The following is an 18,697-nucleotide window of genomic DNA, read 5'->3' as shown; positions in this document are numbered from 1 at the left end:
GACACAAATGAAATGTACCGTACTTGCTGATAGGTTTTTGAAATTTGCACCAACCTAACTATTCAACGTGTGGGTCTCAGTTCTTTCATAGTTAAGTTTCAGAGTAAACGTGTAAATTAAAGTACTGCAGACACTCAGACCCAAAGTAAAAGCAGAAAGTGCCCTAAAATTAGCAACTCTGGCAGTGGCTATGGAAAGAGAAACAGAGTTAACCATTTGAGTCCAATATATTTCCCATTTGAAATAGATGTTGCCAGACTTGCTTAGTTCCTCCAACACTTTGTATTTTCACAAAAGAGTAAACTTTGTTTTGATGGGTTTGGGAGTGGGGGTGGGGGGTGGGGGTGGTGGGGGGTGGGTGGTGTTGGCTGGAGGAAAAAAGGTGAAGAACATTATGACATGCCAAAATTCATTAAGTACAAACGTTTCAACATACCTCCACACCCACAATCAATAGGACAAGCTCTATGCTTTTTCCCTGAAAGAAACTCTTCACTTGGGGAGACATCCCAATTAGTGCACAGTTGGTCATCACTGAAATAACTCCCATTGTTTCAAAAGCCAGCTATAAAACAAAAAAAACCACTCAATTTAAGTATTATTCAATGAAAGCTCAGAATACTAAATCAAAAAAAATTTGCATTTAAATTACTTTGAAACATTGATTATCAAGGTATTTTAAATAAATATTCTTTGGGAATTGCAGTTCTCCTGCCCAGAAATAAATCCTAACAAAAGATTTTCAGTAAAATAAATACTTATCAAAAGATAATCAAAGGCTCAAAAGTTACTAATACATCATAAATCTTCTGGAAATTTTAAATCCAAGGAGGAGTTTTTGAAAATTTTCCAGCTCCAAAACTGATCAATCAAAACCGCAGAATTTCTGGATGCTGGCCATCGGTTCCTCCACATTATACAAAAAGGTGCACATTTGGTTATTAGTTCTATATTTTAGGTCTTTTTGTATAACCTTGTAATTTAAAGACATGTGTGGTCTTGTACACCTGAAGCTTAAAGATTGTGAAAGAGGAATTTTAAGCTCAAAGTCAGTACCTGCTTTGGCAATATTCCAGACAGTTATAGTCCAAGTTAATGAGGTTCCTGACTGTCCCAAAGACCATCATTCATGATCGATTTGAATCATGAACACAAGAAATTTTAATTGGTGGACTCTCCTCATTTCAAAGATTAAACTCAGATTCAACAAAGGATATAATCTGCAGACCTGAATAATTTACAGGTAACGCATTAACAAGACCAATTCATTTCTTCAACAATGTGGGAGCAAATTATTGCAGATGTTGGAATCTGAACTGAAAACAACAAATGCTGGAGATCGCAGGGGGTTCAGACAGAATCCATAGAGAGTGCAGGCTAATGTTTAGAGTCTAGTGAAGTGTGGAGGGGGTAGCACTTATGCTATACTTCTGGGGACAGGAGGGGAGGAAGCAGGAAGGTATAGACTGCTGGGGAAGAAACTAAGTGATCAGAATGTGAAAATGGCAAAACAATGATGTGTCTAATGGTCAGCTTGGTCTATTGCAATTGCTGCACCCAATGTGGCCTACTCTACATTGGAGAAACCAAATGCAGACTGTCTGACCGCTTTGTAGAACATCTAGTCAGTGCACAAGCATGACCACGACTTTCCTGTAGCGGTCATTTTGACACAGCATCCTGCTTGCATGCCCACATGTCTGTCCTCAGCATGCTGCAGTGCTCCAGTGAATCACAGCACAAGCTGGAGGAATAACATCTCATCTTCAGACTTGGTACGTTACAGCCTTCTGGACTTGACACATCTTCAAATTGTGAACCCATTCCCATTCCTTCCTTTTTTGAGCTTTATTTGTTACATTCTCCATCACCATATCCTCCCTCCTCTCCCCACCCCAGTGGGACTGTTGGTTCTTTCCAGACTGGTAGATAGACACACCATTGTTTTGCCATTCTCACATTCTATTCACTTAGTCTACCATCAACATATTTTCTCATCCAGCACTCTACACCTCACACCAACCCCCAACAAAAAAATGGAAGCATAAATACTGCCCCCTCCACACTTCATTTCTGCTCTGAAGAGTCATCTAGATGCTCGCTTTCTCTCCATGGATGCTGCATGCTCACTGTGATCTCCAGCATTTGTTGTTTTCAGTTCAACAAATTTAACTCTGAAGACAGTGCATTCCACAACTAGGATTTTGATAAGGAATATTTTATTTTTAAAGTCTGCATTATCTACACTAAAACTGGTCAAATCACACCATGAGAAAATGACATTTCTCAATTGCAAATGTCGAACAGCAAATTAAAAAAGGAACTTTAGTATACTCTCAAGACACATTGAAAAAGGATTAAAGTTCAAACTTTCAAAGATTCTTACCACAGATAAAAATGCTGGATTTATTATGCTGGTGTCTGTTTGCACAATAATGCAGGCAACACCATGGAGATGGTGGATGTGGGTACAATTACAACGCTTAAAAGACATTTGGATAGCTACATGAATAGGAAAGGTTTGGAGGGACATGGGCCAGTAGCAGGCAGGTGCAACGAGTTTAGTTTGGGATTACGTTCAGCATAGGCTGACTGGACCAAAGGGTCTGTTTCTGTGCTGTCTGAAAGAACGGTCTACAGTGTTTCAGAATATTCATCTGGTACTGGTGTAGTTCATGGGTGAGATATTGCACACTAAAGTAAGGCCACATTAAAGATGTGATCTTAACAGTCCTTCAGAACAGCCACCACCATTTCAATATGGTTGGTGAACGGTCCATTTTGTTTAGTCTTCTTCACAAGACTGATCTACATAGCAAGATTTGTCTAAGTAGATACGGTATAAATTAAGGATTTAGTAAAACATTAATTTTTTAAAATAAGCCTGTTGTGGAAGGCTCCATCTGAAGTTGTTTATCAGGTTTGTGCTTATTCTTGATTGCTTGCCCATTACAAACTGTCCAGTCTTTGTATCATCTTTAGTTTGTGATCACTGTCAGAGCTCCTATAAGCCCAAAGTAAGTTTTTTAAAAAAAATACAGCATATTTGATTTGGGCCAATGAAAATGGCAATTGTATTCAAGTTAGAAAATGTGTAATGATACTACACCTACAGTTGAGCCTATCACACACCATCATCAGAGCAATTCTTCACTCGTTATTTTGCTTTTTAGTTCTTTCCTACAGCATGCTCCTTAACCTAACACTTTGACCAAACGTATCATCACCTATGCAAATATATTCTTATGTGACTTGTCAATTTTGACGAATAACATCCCTGTGAAACACACCTGAAAGTTTTGCTACATTAACAGTGTTGCATCACATGGGTTGCTGTTATCCTATTATACTTTCTTTCCGAAGTTAGTTGTTGTTTAACCAAACATTATTATACAATGGCTCAGATATTTTACTATTAATGTGGAATAAACTGGACACTATCTTTCAGCATTGAGACATGGGTGTTTAAAAAAAGAGAGAAACATAGGACAGGGTGAGAGAGAGATACCCCTTCAACTCCACAGGTTGCATTGTAACAGTGCTTGCCATTGCAAGCTGCTCAAATGGCATGGACTTGAGGAATCTGCCCACCAGTTCCTACAGACACCATAAAAAGGTTAGACTGATGGATATATTGGTCATTTTTTTTTATTTGCCCAACTGTTAAGTCTTATTCATTTAAATGTTAAAAGGAGTTGGCTATTTAAAGACTTTTCGAAAAGTTCTTTTCTTTCCTCTTCTTTTAATCCAATCTATCATTCTAAATCATTATTTCATTTTTAGTACATAAATATTCATTTATGTTTCCCATTTTAACTGTGCAAATCTCAGGAATGATTCTTCAGCCTGATTGTTTGAAGAGTTTTGTTGATACTTGCTCTGCTCATAAATCAAAGTAACCTTTCCTCTGACGCCATTTGTTCAAACTGCTGCCAGTTGCTCACAATGAGCTCTGTACGTTCATCCCAACCACAATCTGGGCTAATAGTACTAGCCCAAACAATGCATTTATTTTTGTTATATCTATGCAAACTAAGACCTCTGGTACTGCACTACTGATTCCTAGGATAAAAGTATTGTCCAATGAGGAGAAATCTTCATAGAATGGGTTAATATTCTTTGGAATTTAGATTGCGATGTCACTGAAAACTATGAGGGGTATTGACGGATAAATGATGAGAAATTGTTTTCCCATTTGGAGAATCTTACATAGGAGGTGGCGTACTCTCAGGATAAGGGATCAGTCATTTAACACTGAGATAAAAGAGAATTTTCCCTACTCAGAGGGTTGAGAATCGTTGGAATTCTCTATCTCAAAAGGACTGTTCTTGCTCAATGAATTCATACAAGATTGGCATTGGCATTGCTATTGAAGAAATATTGGACTATTCTATGAAAAAGTATTTGATCATAGCAGTCAAATAGAAATATCAAACCACAACTTATGAACATATGGAATAAATGTTCTCTCAGTTACCAAAGCCAACACAGGAGAAAAAAAAATAACCAAAAAATGTAAAAGTTATCTTAAATTGAAAATGTAACAGCAGGGATAATCACCACCTCATCCAGGAAAATGCCCAAAATATAATTTTGGGGTTAGTCACTGTCAAATACGGAGAAAATTTCTTCAAATGTTAACAAGATTTCCTTTTGATAGAAAATGAGTTCTATCCTACATTTTCAAGATTGAAGTATAAGAAAACGGAGATGGTCACCTGGCAGTTATGATGATTAAAATACTTTTCATTTCAGTAGCAAGTGAAAATATAAATAGAACAAACAGAATCTGCTTACCAACCAGACTCCAATATCAGATCCAGGCTGGGAGAATGGCCGTTTGAAGACACGACACATTTTCAGAGCATCAGAAAATACTTCGGTGATATTGTTCAAAACTGCCAATATAGCCGCCAGAGGGTAAACACATGAAAAAAGACTGACATAGCCAAACTGTTGGAACAATTCCAAGTAATCATCAAATGTCCCCTATGAGAAAGAGGAGAACAAATTTAGAACAGAATAAAAATCTGCCAACTGTGTTTCAGTGGGTAACACTCCCACTGAGGAAAAAAAAGGATTCAAATCCAGTCAAGCTTTGAGCATGTAATCAAGGCTGGCATTCCCAGTACAGTACTGAGGAAGCACAACACAGATACAGATAGCCTCAAGACATTGCAAAGTGCCTTAAATGAAGGTATGACTTTTGGAATTGTGGTGACTGCTGTAGGTAGTGCTTCAGTCAATTTGCAAACAAGTAAAAATCAGAAAAAAGCATCAGATTAGCTTTAGTGCTACCGATTAAGAGACTAGTATTGCTCAGAGCACCTTCCTCAAAATAGAAGGGTTGAACCTTTTGCATCAAACAGCGAGGACAGATCATGCTTTTTGTTTAATGTCTCATTTGAAAGATGTTACTGCAGACAGTGCAGCACTACAAACATCACTTTAAATTTTATGCTGAAGTCTCTGAAATAGGATTTGAACAAAATGATGTTCTGTCTCAAAAGTCCAATTTGAATTTCTGATTCAGAAGCAAGTGATGCCCACCAATACTTCAAAAGAAATCAAATAAAGAGATTTCAGGGAAAAAATACAGCAGTGAATATTAATACAATTATTTACATTTGAGATCTTACAACAACAAAAACTTTGAAGAAAAAGCAAACATGTTTAGTTCCACATCCCAACTTTTAGTAACTTACTTCTTCACTCTGAAGTACGGGTCCAACTCCCTTAAATTATGTTGAAATTAGCTTCCACCACTTTTTCAGAAACACTGCAAATCCCAACAATTCTGAAAAAAATCACAACTTTTCTATAGATCTTTTGCCAATGGTTTTAAATTTATGGCTTCTGGATATTGTTTCACTCAAAAGGGGATTAATTAATCTCTATCAAATTTGCTCATCCTGACAATGTCTAATTGGCTGAGAGCTTGCTGCTGGAAAAGCACAGCAGGTCAGGCAGCATCTGAGCAGCAGGAAAGTCGATGTTTCTGAAGAAGGGCGTTTGCCCAAAAGGTCGACTCTCCTGCTCCTTAAATGCTGCCTGACCTGCTGTGCTCTTCCAGTATCACACTCTTGACTCTAACGTCCAGCATCTGCAGTCCTCACTTTCACCTAATGCCTAACTGATCACTCATTAACCTTCTCTGGTTCAAGAAAAATAAGTTCCAACGTTGCCAAACCTTCCTCATACCTAGTAAATTGCATCTGTAACTTTCTTTTGATAACTTTCACAATGAGTGGTATTCAGAGTTATCCACCTTACTCCAGCTATGATTAGAGTGATTTTAAAAAGTTAAAGCATGGCTCCTTTTCTTTATACTGCAAACCTCTATTTATAAATTCAAATAAATTTTTTCTTGTAATCTAATATATCCAGTGGTGTTGACACCTTTTGGGATTGGTAAAAATAGACGCATGGTCTTTCAGTTCATTTATTATTTTCAAAGCTCAACCACACAGAAAAGGCAGAAAGTTCAGTGCAAACTATGTCACAGTTTGAACTTTGCAGCAGATGTGGACTCAATCTTTCTCGTACTTGAATTTTTTGCTGGTTTGGTCCAATTTGAATGTTTTGGATTAATTTAAAGAGGTGGCTTTGAAACCTTCAACCGCAACAACAATGTAAATAATTCATAGCACCAAGGGCTGAGATAACAAGCCATGGGAATCTGGATTTATACTGCACAGACGGAATTCAAAGTTTGGATTCTTCAGATTCACCAGACCATTCAGTGTAACCAATTTACTATTTGTTTTACAACACTTCCTGTTGTTTGTAATGACTGGGATTTGTTAAATATATATTGGAACACAAAACCCACACAAAGTAGCATTCACTCTAAGCAGTGACAATTCTATCACCAATTGTAATTAAACTGCACGCAGTGTAATTAATGATACAGCCAAACATTCAAAACAGAGGTAAGCCTTTAGGCAGCAAACTGCTTGAAGTCAGAACTTGTGGTTACCTTTGTCGTTGACAACTTTATACAAGAAACATTAAAGGAAGGAATGCCTATGGAACCTATTATTGTTACAAGATGTGCTTATACAACCTTTAGTTGTTGTATACAGCGGCAGAATATTTTCTGGAATGGAGTTGAACAGTCAAATATTTCCTAGTGCAGATGAATATGAACATTGGTGATTCAACCAGGTTTTATCTCCTATTCACCAAGGTTCAATTAAAAATCCAAAGTAAGTTCTTGGGTGCTTGCCAGAGACAGAAGCCAGTATTACGATTGTATGCACATACATCTTCTGACATTGAAACACAACAAACTAGTACCCTCTGTCTACTGAGTGCCACGACACAATGAAAGAGAATCCAGTTATCAGTCATAAATGCAGTTCTCTATTGTAGCAGCCTGTGGCACAAACTTCCATGAAATTCAACACCAATTGGTTATCTTGATGCAAATTGGGCATGACAGCTGATAGCATAAATAGGCTTACAGATTTGAAGATTGGGAGGGTGTTCAAAGAGATAGATGTGGGGGTGTGAGTTTCTTCCTAAAGCCGGGTTCAAATCAGAATGGTACATTCTACAGCTCAACCAATGCTTTATTCCCAGTGGAAATGCTCAACTGTGGAGTAAGAATAGAAATTTCACACAGCAATAGATCCATATTGTATTTGATGTATGCAGTGCTTGATGGAGTAATGCAGACAGATTTTTACCTCTGATATATCAAATATTAAGTGTGCGCTTGAAGGGGCAATACAAAGAATCTGGGTCAAACATTCTGTACCTAGGATATATTCATTCCTCAGATCAGAGGCTTCGGAAATGAAAGTTATTTAATTTTATGAAAATACATTTTAGTCAAAAGGAAATATGTAATGTAGAAAGAATAGTGCACAAAAAGATGTGCAATGAATGGCAATGAATGTCACAGCATAGAAAAAAAATTCATTGACTCACCACATCTGTGTTTTATTTCCATCAAGTCAAATCCCACTTTCTGACTTATACTGATCAATATTCTTTGTCAAGTATATCCAGATGAAGGGCTCATGCCCAAAATAGACTATCCTGCTTCGCAGATGCTGCCTGACTTGCTGTGCACTTCCAGCACCACACTTTTTGACTCTATACCTCTGGACTAGACTATTCCAACAAACTCCTGCGTGTTCTCTCATGTTCCATCCGTAAGCCTAAAGTTCTACTCGTGTCCAAACACACACCATGTCCTGATCACGCTCCATACACATGACCTACACTAGCTCCTAGTCAGTCAGTGGCGCAATTTTAAAATTCTCATCCTTATGCTCAAAGTGGCTCACGAGCTCACCCCTCCGATCTTCTATAGCCCCAAACCTTACCAAAGGTTTTTGCTTCTTAAACATCTATTTCAACTGCACTGTGATGGCTGTGCCCCCAGTTTCTTCCTTCCCAGGCTTTCAAATCCACTCCAGAAAACTCTACACTCTTCTTTCCTCCTTATAATACTCAAGTCTACTTTTGTCACCAAGCTTTTGTTTATCTGCCTTAATATTTCCTAACAAAGCAACATTTGAGCATGAAGAATGACTTCATCATAACCCTTCACAATTTAGCATATCTGTATTCAGTCATCTACCAACACAATGAAAAACAATTCTAGTTTGTGAATCTTTCATCGTTAGTAACAACCTGATAAATCTTCGTTGCACTTTTTCATTCTTTTGTATCCCTTCCAACAATGGAATCACTAATTTTCAGTTGGGGTACTTTCCACAGCTTTAAAGTCCTGCACGAACTTAACATCACTTGTGTGCTTTTAGATCATGTACCTCATGGCTCAACAGGAAACTCTCCTGCTTCTCAAGTCAAAAGATTGTGGATTTAAATCTCAGATTCGTGTCCAGAGGCTCGAGCAGAAACTTCAGGCTGACATTCCCAGTGCAATACTGAAGGAATGCTATCAGATGTGATGCTTTACAAACAAGACATTAAACTAAGGCTCTATTTATTGGGTGGATGTAAACAAAAATCCCATAGCACTACTCTGAAGAAAAACATTCTTCCAGGTGCATTGCTGGATGTGTGGGCTTGCTGTACACAAATCAGTTGTATTTTGAGGTTCTGAAAGTTGCTACAGAAATGCAAGTGGCTCATTCAAAACCAAGCAGAACCAGTCTCAATACCAGAAACTTGGCTGTTCGAGTTAGATTCTCAGGGAAACAGATCACCCCTTACATTTTCCAAAACAGCTATCTTGCTTGCAATGTGGATAGCCACAGAAGACTCCTGCACTAACTACCTACCTCTCTTACCTTTCCTGGAGTTAAACTATCTATGTGACTGTATCTGCGACTTTCCCCGCCTTCCTATAACTGCCATCCATCACATCCCCTAGCTCTTGTAAATTCCTTATTGCCTCTGTCTCTCCAACCAATCCATTTGGCTCTACTGCAATGAGGTGTTAGCCAGGTTCCAAGAGATCAATTGTGTTAGGGGGCTCTCTGGTACGAGGTACAGACTGATGTTTGTTCCTTCCCTGGTGCCACGACCAAGGATGTCTCAGAGACGGTCAGAATGTTCTCAAGGGGGAAGAGGGTCCAGCAGGAGGTCATTGTACACATTGGAGCCAACGACATAGGAAGGGAAGAGGTTGAGACTCTGAAGGGAGAATACAGAGAGTTAGGCAGAAATTTAAAAGGAGATCCTCAAGAATAGTAGTGCAAGGAGTAATCCAGATATTATGAGCCAGTGAGGGCAGGAATAGGAGGATACAGCAGATGAATGCATGGCTGAGGAGCTGGTGTATGGGAGAATGATTCACATTTTTGGATCATTGGAATCTCTTTTTGGGTAGAAGCGACCTGTACAAGGAGGACGGATTCCACCTAAGTTGGAAGGGGACTAATATACTGGCAGGGAAATTTGCTAGAGATGCTCGAGAGGATTTAACTAGTAAGGTTGGGGTGGGGGTTGGGACACAGGGAGATGGTGAGAAGAGAGATCAATCTGAGACTGATACAGTTGAGAACAGAAGAGAGTCAAACAGTCAGGGCAAGCAGGAACAAAGCAGAGAACAAGGTAGGACTGATAAATTAAACTGCATTTATTTCAATGCAAGAGGCCTAACTGAGAAGGCAGATGAACTCAGGGCATGGTTAGGAACATGGGACTGGGATATCATAGCAATTACAGAAACATGGCTCAGGGATGGGCAGAACTGGCAGCTTCATGTTCCAGGATACAAACGCTACAGGAAAGATAGAAAGGGAGGCAAGAGAGGAAGGGAGTGGTGTTTTTGATAACGGATGGCATTACTGCTGTACTGAGGGAGGATGTTCCCGGAAATACATCCAGGGAAGTTATTTGGGTGGAACTGAGAAATAAGAAAGGGATAATCACCTTATTGAGATAGTATTATAGACCGCCCAATAGTCAGAGGGAAATTGAGAAACAAATTTGAAGGAGATCTCAGTTATCTGTAAGAATAATAGGGTGGTTATGGTACGGGATTTTAACTTTCCAAACATAGACTGGGACTGCCATAGTGTTAAAGGTTTAGATGGAGAGGAATTTGTTAAGTGTGTACAAGATAATTTTCTGATTCAGTATGATGTACCTACTAGAGAAGGTGCAAAACTTGACCTACTCTTGGGAAATAAGGCAGGGCAGGTGACTGAGGTGTCAGTGGCGAAGCACTTTGGGGCCAGCGACCATAATTCTATTCGTTTTAAAATAGTGTTGGAAGAGGATAGACCAGATCTATAAGTTGAAGTTCTAAAGTGGAGAAAGGCCAATTTTGATGGTATTAGGCAAGAACTTTCAAAAGCTGATTGGGGGCAGATGTTCCCAGATAAAGGGACAGCTGGAAAATGGGAAATCTTCAGAAATGAGATCATGAGAGTCCAGAAAGGCAAGGCTGGTAGGAATAGGGAATGCTGGATGACTAAAGAAATTGAGGGTTTGGTTAAGAAAAAGAAGGAAGCATATGTAAGGTACAGACAGGATAGATCGAGTGAATCCTTAGAAGAGTATAAAGGAAGTAGGAGTATACTTAAGAGGGAAATCAGGAGGACAAAACAGGGACATGAAATAGCTTGGCAAATAGAATTAAGGAGAATCCAAAGGGTTTTTAAAAATACATTAAGAACAAAAGAATAACTAGGGAGAGAATAGGGCCCCTCACAGATCAGCAAGGCTGCCTTTGTGTGGAGCTGCAGGAGATGGAGGAGATACAAAATGAGTATTTTGCACTAGCATTTACTGTGGAAAAGGATATGGAAGATATAGACTGTAGGGAAATAGATGGAGACATCTTGGGAAAAGAAAAGTCCATATTACAGAGGAGGAAGTGCTGGATGTCTTGAAATGCATAAAAGTGGATAAATCCCCAGGATCTGATCAGGTGTACCCTAGAGCTCTGTGGGAAGCTAGGAAAGTGATTGCTGGGCCTCTTACTGAGGTATTTGTATCATAGATAGTCACAGGTGAGGTGCCGGAAGACTGGAGGTTGGCTAACATGGTGCCACTGTTTACGAAGGGTGGTAAGGACAAGCCAGGGAACTATAGACCAGTGAGCCTGACAATTTGTGCTAGGCAAGTTGTTGGAGGGAATCCTGAGGGACAGGATGTACATGTATTTGCAAAGGCAAGGACTGATCAGGGACAGGCAACATGGCTTTGTGCATGGGAAATCATGTCTCACAAACTTGACTGAATTTTTTTGAAGTAACAGAGAGGATTGATGAGGGCAGAGCGGTAGATGTGATCTATATGGACTTCAGTAAGACACTCAACAAGGTTCCCCATGGGAGACTGATTAGCAAAGTTGGATCGCATGGAATACAGGGAGAACTAGACATTTGGATACAGAACTGGCTCAAAAGGTAGAAGACAGAGGGTAGTGGTGGAGGGTTGTTTTTCAGACTGGAGGCCTGTGACCAGTGGAGTGCCACAAGGATCGGTGCTGGGTCCACTACTGATCATCATTTATATAAATGATTTGGATGCGAGCATAAGAGGTACAGTTAGTAAGTTTGCAGGTGACACCAAAATTGGAGAACAGATGGAGTTTAATTCAGATAAACGCGAGGTGCTGCATTTTGGGAAAGCAAATATTAGCAGGACTTATACACTTAATGGTAAGGTCCTAGGGAGTGTTGCTGAACAAAGAGACCTTGGGGTGCAAATTCATAGCTCCTTGAAAGTGGAGTCGCAGGTAGATAGGATAGTGAAGGCAGCATTTGTTATGCTTTCCTTTATTGGTCAGAGAACTGAATTCAGCAGTTGGGAGGTCATGCTGTGGCTGTACAGGGCATTGGTTAGGCCACTGTTGGAATATTGCATGCAATTCTGGTCTCCTTCCTATCGGAAAGATGTTGTGAAACCTGAAAGGATTCAGAAAAGATTTAAAAGGATGTTGCCAGGGTTAGAGGATTTGAGATATAGGGAGAGGTTGAGTATGCTGGGGCTGTTTTCCCTGGAGCATCGGAGGCAGAGGAGTGGCCTTATAGAGGTTTCTAAAAGCATGAGGGTCATGGATAAGATAAATAGACAGTCTTTTCCATGGGTTGGGTGCGTCCTGAACTCGAGGGTATAGGTTTAGGGTGAGAGGGGAAAGATATGAAAGAGACCTAAGGGATAACTTTTTCTCAGAGGGTGGTACGTGGATGGAATGAGCTGCCAGAGGAAGTGGAGGAGGCTGGTACAATTGCAACATTTAAGAGGCATCTGGATGGGTATATGAATAGGAAGGGTTTGGAGGAATATGGGCTGGGTGCTGGCAGGTGGGGTTCAATTGGGTTGGGATATCTGGTCGGCATGGACAGGTTGGACCCAAGGGTCTGTTTCCGTGCTGTACATCTCTATGACTCAATCCTTTTGCCTTTTTGGGATCATCTACTTATACTGTCACCTTTAGTTCATTGCCTCTCTGTACATTTAAAGGAACAGATTTTAGATAAAAAGGAATGTGTTTTAGAATTATAACCTTGAAATAAGCACAACAGAACAGCCTTCTCACATTAGAAGACTATACATCAGGTAAGGCCATGAGCAAGCATCACCCATGATCTGAGGGGCTAACACACACACAATGAATGGATTAAAAACTGGAATGGACTACAGGCTTTTCATCAGGAATCTTAAATCATGAAAAAAGGTATAATTTTAAACAAAAGAACAATCACTAACCTAATTTTTTCCCCATCCCCCAACCTAAAGTCTTTACAATAAATTGAATTCCATACCAAATTTGAGGGGGGAAAAGAAAAGTGATAAATATACTTCAAATTTCAGACAAATTCTGCTGCTACAAGCTGATAATTGGAGTGGAAGTGACTCAGGGTTATGGGACAGATCTGTTTCTGGTTACCATCTAGGAGCTAAGAAATCATGGGAGGCTGTAAGGGATGGAAAAGAAAGGAAAGACAACTTCTGCCTTTAACATCGTAATGTGTGCCAAGAGATGTGAAAAAACTGGGGCCGAGAAACAAGGACGGTGACTAAGTTAGACTGACTAGCTAAGAAAGGCTATAAACATTATTCATTTATGTTGTTTGCATCAGAACCAATCTAAAGTTTCAATGCAAAAAGAACAATTGTTTTTTCAGGTTTCTGTTAAAAGAAGACACAATTACAGGATATTCTCTCTCAAAAGGTTTTATTGTCATAGAACCATCAAAAATCACCGTAGATTCAGGAGATACTTAGTTTTTTTTAGCTGTCCGAAAAGAACATCGTGAAAGGGTGACACCACTGTTACCACAGACATGCTCCAGCAACTGATACAGATCTGAGTCAGAGAAGATTTGCATCTAAGGCAGCAAAGGAGATTGCCAGATAGTGAGAAAAACATGTCAGCAATATGACACGTGGTTATGGTATCAATTTCATTTAACAAAAATATACGGAGCTGCTAATGTAAAATAGGTTGTTCTGGATCAAACTGCAGGCATAAACTGGAACTGATAAATAGCAACTTAGCATTCAGACCAAACATTGCCAGAAAATGTAGAAGGTCAATAAGAGGGGATCTGAGCGTCCATCAGTTCAGTTGGTAGCAGTCTTACACCAGAGTCACAAGGTTCTGGATAAATTACACTCTAGGACTTGAATACAAATATAGAGATTGACAACTTAACACTTCTCACTTAACCAATAATCAGAAAAAAAATATATAGATTGTCTGGTCCAGTTACACATCCTGTTCATGGGAGCTTGCTGTGTTCAAACTGCCTGCCATGTATCCTTCATTACAGCAATGACTATACTTTGAAACTAAAATATGTTGCGATTGTGAAAAGTACTATAAAAACATGAATAGTTCTTTAAACATCTTCCCTTGACCTCCAGCAGCCCTGCAATTGAATTCTTGACTATACATTCTGGAGTAAGCATTTTTAATCAGAAATTAACTGGACAAACCACAAAGATATGATGGTTACAAGAACAACATAAGAGATTGGGAACTTTGTGGCAAGTAATTCCCCTCCTGACTCCTGAAAGCCCATCCGCAAACTAGAAGGCACAAGTCAAGAGTCTTATGAAATACTCTCTACCTGGCTACACGAGTGCAGGTCCAACACTGGAGATACTAAACACCACCCAGAACAAAGCAGACCACTTGTTCCATCACTTTCAATATACATACTCTCCAGCACTGATGCACAGAGACAACAACATGTACCATTTGCAACGTGCATGACAGTAACTCATCAAGGCTCCTTTAACTTCACAACACAAAATCTAGCATCAAAAAGCATACAGACACCAGATGCATGGAAATGTGACCACCTGCAAGTCTCTCATTAATTGGTCTTGGAACTATATTCCATTCTCTAGTCATGAAGTCATGGCACAGAAACAGATTCTTCGATACAACTCATCCAGACATCCCAATGTGACCTAGTTCCATTTTCCAGCATTTGGCCCATATCCTTCAAACTCTTCCAATTCATGTACCCATCCAGATTTCTTTTAAATGTTCTAATTGTACCCACCTCCTCTGGCAGCTCATTCCATACACGTACTACTTTCTGCTTGAAAAAGCTGGCCCTTAGGTTCTTTTAAATCTTCCTGCCACCTCCCCCCCCTTACCTTAAACTTATGCCTTCTAATATTCAACACCCCTACCCAAGGGAGAAAGATCTTAGCTATTCACCCTATCCATGCCGCTCAGCCTCTGCCACTCCAAGGAAAAATGTCCCAGCCTATTCAGCCTGTCCCTATAGCTCAACCCTTCAGTACTGGCAACTCCTTAAACATCTTTTCTGCACCCTTTCAGGTTTAACACATCATTCCTTTAAAAAGGGTGACAAATGGACACGGTGTTCTAAAAGTGGCCTCACCAATACCTTGTATAGCCATAACATGACATCACAATTGCTATATGTTCTGACCAATGAAGGCAAGCATGCAAAGTACCTTCTTCATCATCATGCTGTCTACCTGCGACTCCATTTGAAGGAACTGTGCACCTGCATCCCTAAGGCTTTGTTCAGCAATACCCCCCAGGGCCCTACCATTAACTGTATAAATCCTGCCCTGGTTTGGAGTACCTTAACAGAATAATAGGATTTAAATTCTAAACAGTAACCGTTACAATATAGTAACATTCCATGAACACACCCTTAGCAAAAGGTAAATTCAGTAAAATAGATTGTCTCACATGTAATTCTGGCAGAGAGAACTCCAGCATTTAGGTGTGACAGAGAGAGGAGCAGCTTCCACCCCCAACTTCAAAACTAACAACTGCTGAAAACTAAACTAAAACCCTGGTTCTGTGGGAGCCTGACTCCGACCATTCCTGCTGCTTCTGTTATTCCAAGTTTAAAAAAAAAATCAAGACCTCACAAGCTGTTTACTTTATTGGTTTGGAGCAGATGACCTGGCACCTCCATCTCAACCTCTCTTCCTAAAGAAAACAAACCTCTCAAAGTCTTAGTATCGTCACAGCCAGTAGCTTATCAATACCTTGTCACAAACAATTAAGGATGGGTTACAAACGATTACCTTTCCAGAATGCTACATACATTGATAAGAATGACATTTTTCACAAAATGTTAAATGGTATTCTAGTCTGAGTGCACTTTAGACTATGTTACAAATAGCTTTAATGTAACACTTTTAACACAGAAGGTCCCAAAGAGTTTAACAGGGGCAGATGTTCTATTTTAGAAAGACACTTGAAGGTAGATCTGGGGCCAATCATGATAAACTTTATTGTTACAGTTTTACACATTACAAGCATACATCTCCTGAACCAACAACCAATCATAGTGTGTGTGTGTGTGTGTGTGTGTGTGTGTGTGTGTGTGTGTGTGTGTGTGAGAGAGAGATATCAAGCAAAACCCCAATTAATGTCCACCTTATAAAACAATTACATTTGAGCCAAAGGAGACATTAGTAAAAGGTAATCAAAAAACTCTGGTCTTTGAGCAAGCTTCAGAAGGGACTGAGAAAAATATAAGTGGAAGCATAGTTGAATTTAGGGAGAGAATTCCAACAAGTGCATTATGGGCAAGATGGGCTTTTTTGTAATTCTTCAAATCACAGCAACCAGAGAAAACATGACATTTTGGTCTTCTCAAAGATGCAAAGCATTAGTGCATGCATCAAGCCTTGCACTTTGAGCACCATGAGGATGCAGCGGTCCATCAAACCGTAAGAACACCAGTTTGTATTTTATTTTCCTTTATTCCTTCATGAATACGGTATCGCTAGCAAGACTCATTTTGTTGCCCAATCCTAAGTGCCATTGAACAGAATGATTTGCTTGGCACTTAAGGTTCGATCAGATTACTGTAGATAGGTCAGACAGGTAAAAATGGCAGATTTCCTCCAAAGAAATTGGTTATAAAAACTTAGCAGGTTAACTAATGATAGTTTTATAGGATGGACTCTTACAGGGGCCTGAGTGACATGAGCTACGGAGAAATTTTAGGCTTTAATGCTAGTCGTCTGTTGAGGCCTATCTAGACATAGACAATGCAGCAAGTTGCTCCCAATCAGAGAAGGTACCCGTCAACTTCAGCTCAACACATCCTCAAAAAAGGACTTCCCTATGTTTGACACTGGCACTAAGATCTCAGGGCACAATCCATGAGCAATGCCCACACATCCATGAATATTACCACCTAAAATGTGCCAGCCATTAAGTTCCCTCACAGCAATCTCCAATACATTTATAGTTCACTTCTACACTTCAATGCTGCATCGCAGGTTGCACTGCAACTTCATTGTAATGCTACAAAGATAGCATGCTCACAGGAACATGCATATAGCTCACTGACTCGATCAGGGTTCATCTCCAGCCTGTGTTTGTGTACTCATACTGCTCACTAACTGAACCTACCGAGACACTCTCAGGATCCCTATCTTGACTTTTTGCACTTTGCTATTTCAGTCAGAGACATATTTTATCTGCACTAAACAGCAAAACAAGACTGATGTAAAAGATATGCTATGATTATCAACAGGATTGTCAAGTCAAGGAAAATCAGGGGTCCGAGCACGCTAAGTCAAGGGTAGCCTCCAAACCAAGCCCAGTGTCAATCAAGACTTTTGGAGCAGTTAAAATTAGGGTGCATGCCACAAAGGATGAGAAGCCGCATGTTGAGCAGACCACCCAGTATTTTGGCATTATGCTCTATCGTAGTCGGTTTCTTCCAGGAACGATAGAGAGGCAGACATTGTGGGAGAAGAATGTATGTGGCACCGTGGTTACTTTTGATGTAGGTGGGGAAAGTGGTCCAAGTCAGTAAGCAGGCAGTGTGGAAGATATACAGGGTTCGTGCTGAGGATTGAGTTGAGTGACAGCAAAAGGGGAAAGATTTTGTGGGCAATACTGAGAGTGGTAAAGTATGGGTCTTGGTGAGAAGTGGGTAAAGTAGTATAGACAGTAATGAAGTACTGAAAAGAAGGTGGTCAGAGAAGAGGATATTGACCTTCAACCTACAATGCTGGGCATTTCTCCCGGTGGCAGAGACCACACTGACCAGGTGACAACCTCAGACCAGACTGGCATGGCATAGAGTCACGGCTTCCACTGCTGGCCCCAAGGGAAGAGGATGCCCTATTTGTGCACCACCCTACACAACAGACCTCCAACATCCCTGCCAAAATGCCAATTTTCCTACATTTGCCATGTTTGAGGCAATCGTCAAACTACAGAAGACAACTCTGTCAACACCAGTGTCGACAATCAATTCCGGGAAATTCAGCAAGTGACAAGTTGTTCTGGGAACTGCGTGTGCTAAGATTTGGCTAGAATTGGATGAGCAGGAACCACAGGAACAGCATATAAAGTTAATAAGGGGAGTTTGGTAAGATACAAAGAGAAAACTCAATAAGCCTCATGGTAAAAAGGCCTCTGTAAAGTTCGATGCAACTCACAGTCAAGAAAAACCCAAGATTCAGCCCATGGTCACCATTACGGAGGTGAGGTTGCAATTCCAGATCATGCTGTTTGAAGTTGTTCTGGTGGGAATTGAACTCATTAGCTTATGCCCTGGATTGTCACTGCACCATCTCACTCAAACTTTATTGTGTAAAGTCTCTAGGCATTCCACTCAAGTGTTATCAGACAACATCTGACATTATGCCTCAAAAAAAATGATATTAGAGTACAGGCATTAAGGAGTGCCTGCAGGAAAGGCAAGAAGAGACACACAAACATGGGGAGGTAATACCGGAACATCAAACGAAGGTAGAGACAAGATAGAGCAATGTGTCATTAGTATAC

The 18,697-nt window shown here is 40.0% G+C and overlaps 1 protein-coding gene across 1 annotated transcript in view; it reads right to left on the bottom strand.

Annotated features, from left to right (window-relative positions):
• The window catches only part of ano10a (anoctamin 10a), a 68,716-nt gene that overhangs the window by 21,200 nt on the left and 28,819 nt on the right, over window positions 1-18,697 (bottom strand). Inside the window, exons 10-11 of the mRNA XM_060822983.1 lie at window positions 4,798-4,989; window positions 437-565 (exon numbers count right to left, since the gene is read on the bottom strand). Of these exons, the coding sequence (XP_060678966.1) occupies window positions 437-565; window positions 4,798-4,989 (321 nt within the window). The remainder of the gene's footprint in view (window positions 1-436; window positions 566-4,797; window positions 4,990-18,697) is intronic.

The sequence above is a fragment of the Hemiscyllium ocellatum genome, chromosome 4, assembly GCF_020745735.1.
Source record: "Hemiscyllium ocellatum isolate sHemOce1 chromosome 4, sHemOce1.pat.X.cur, whole genome shotgun sequence".
NCBI classification, from domain to species: Eukaryota; Metazoa; Chordata; class Chondrichthyes; order Orectolobiformes; family Hemiscylliidae; genus Hemiscyllium; species Hemiscyllium ocellatum.
The sequence above is the reverse complement of the archived record's forward strand: the minus strand, read 5'-3'. Positions and strand labels throughout refer to the sequence as shown.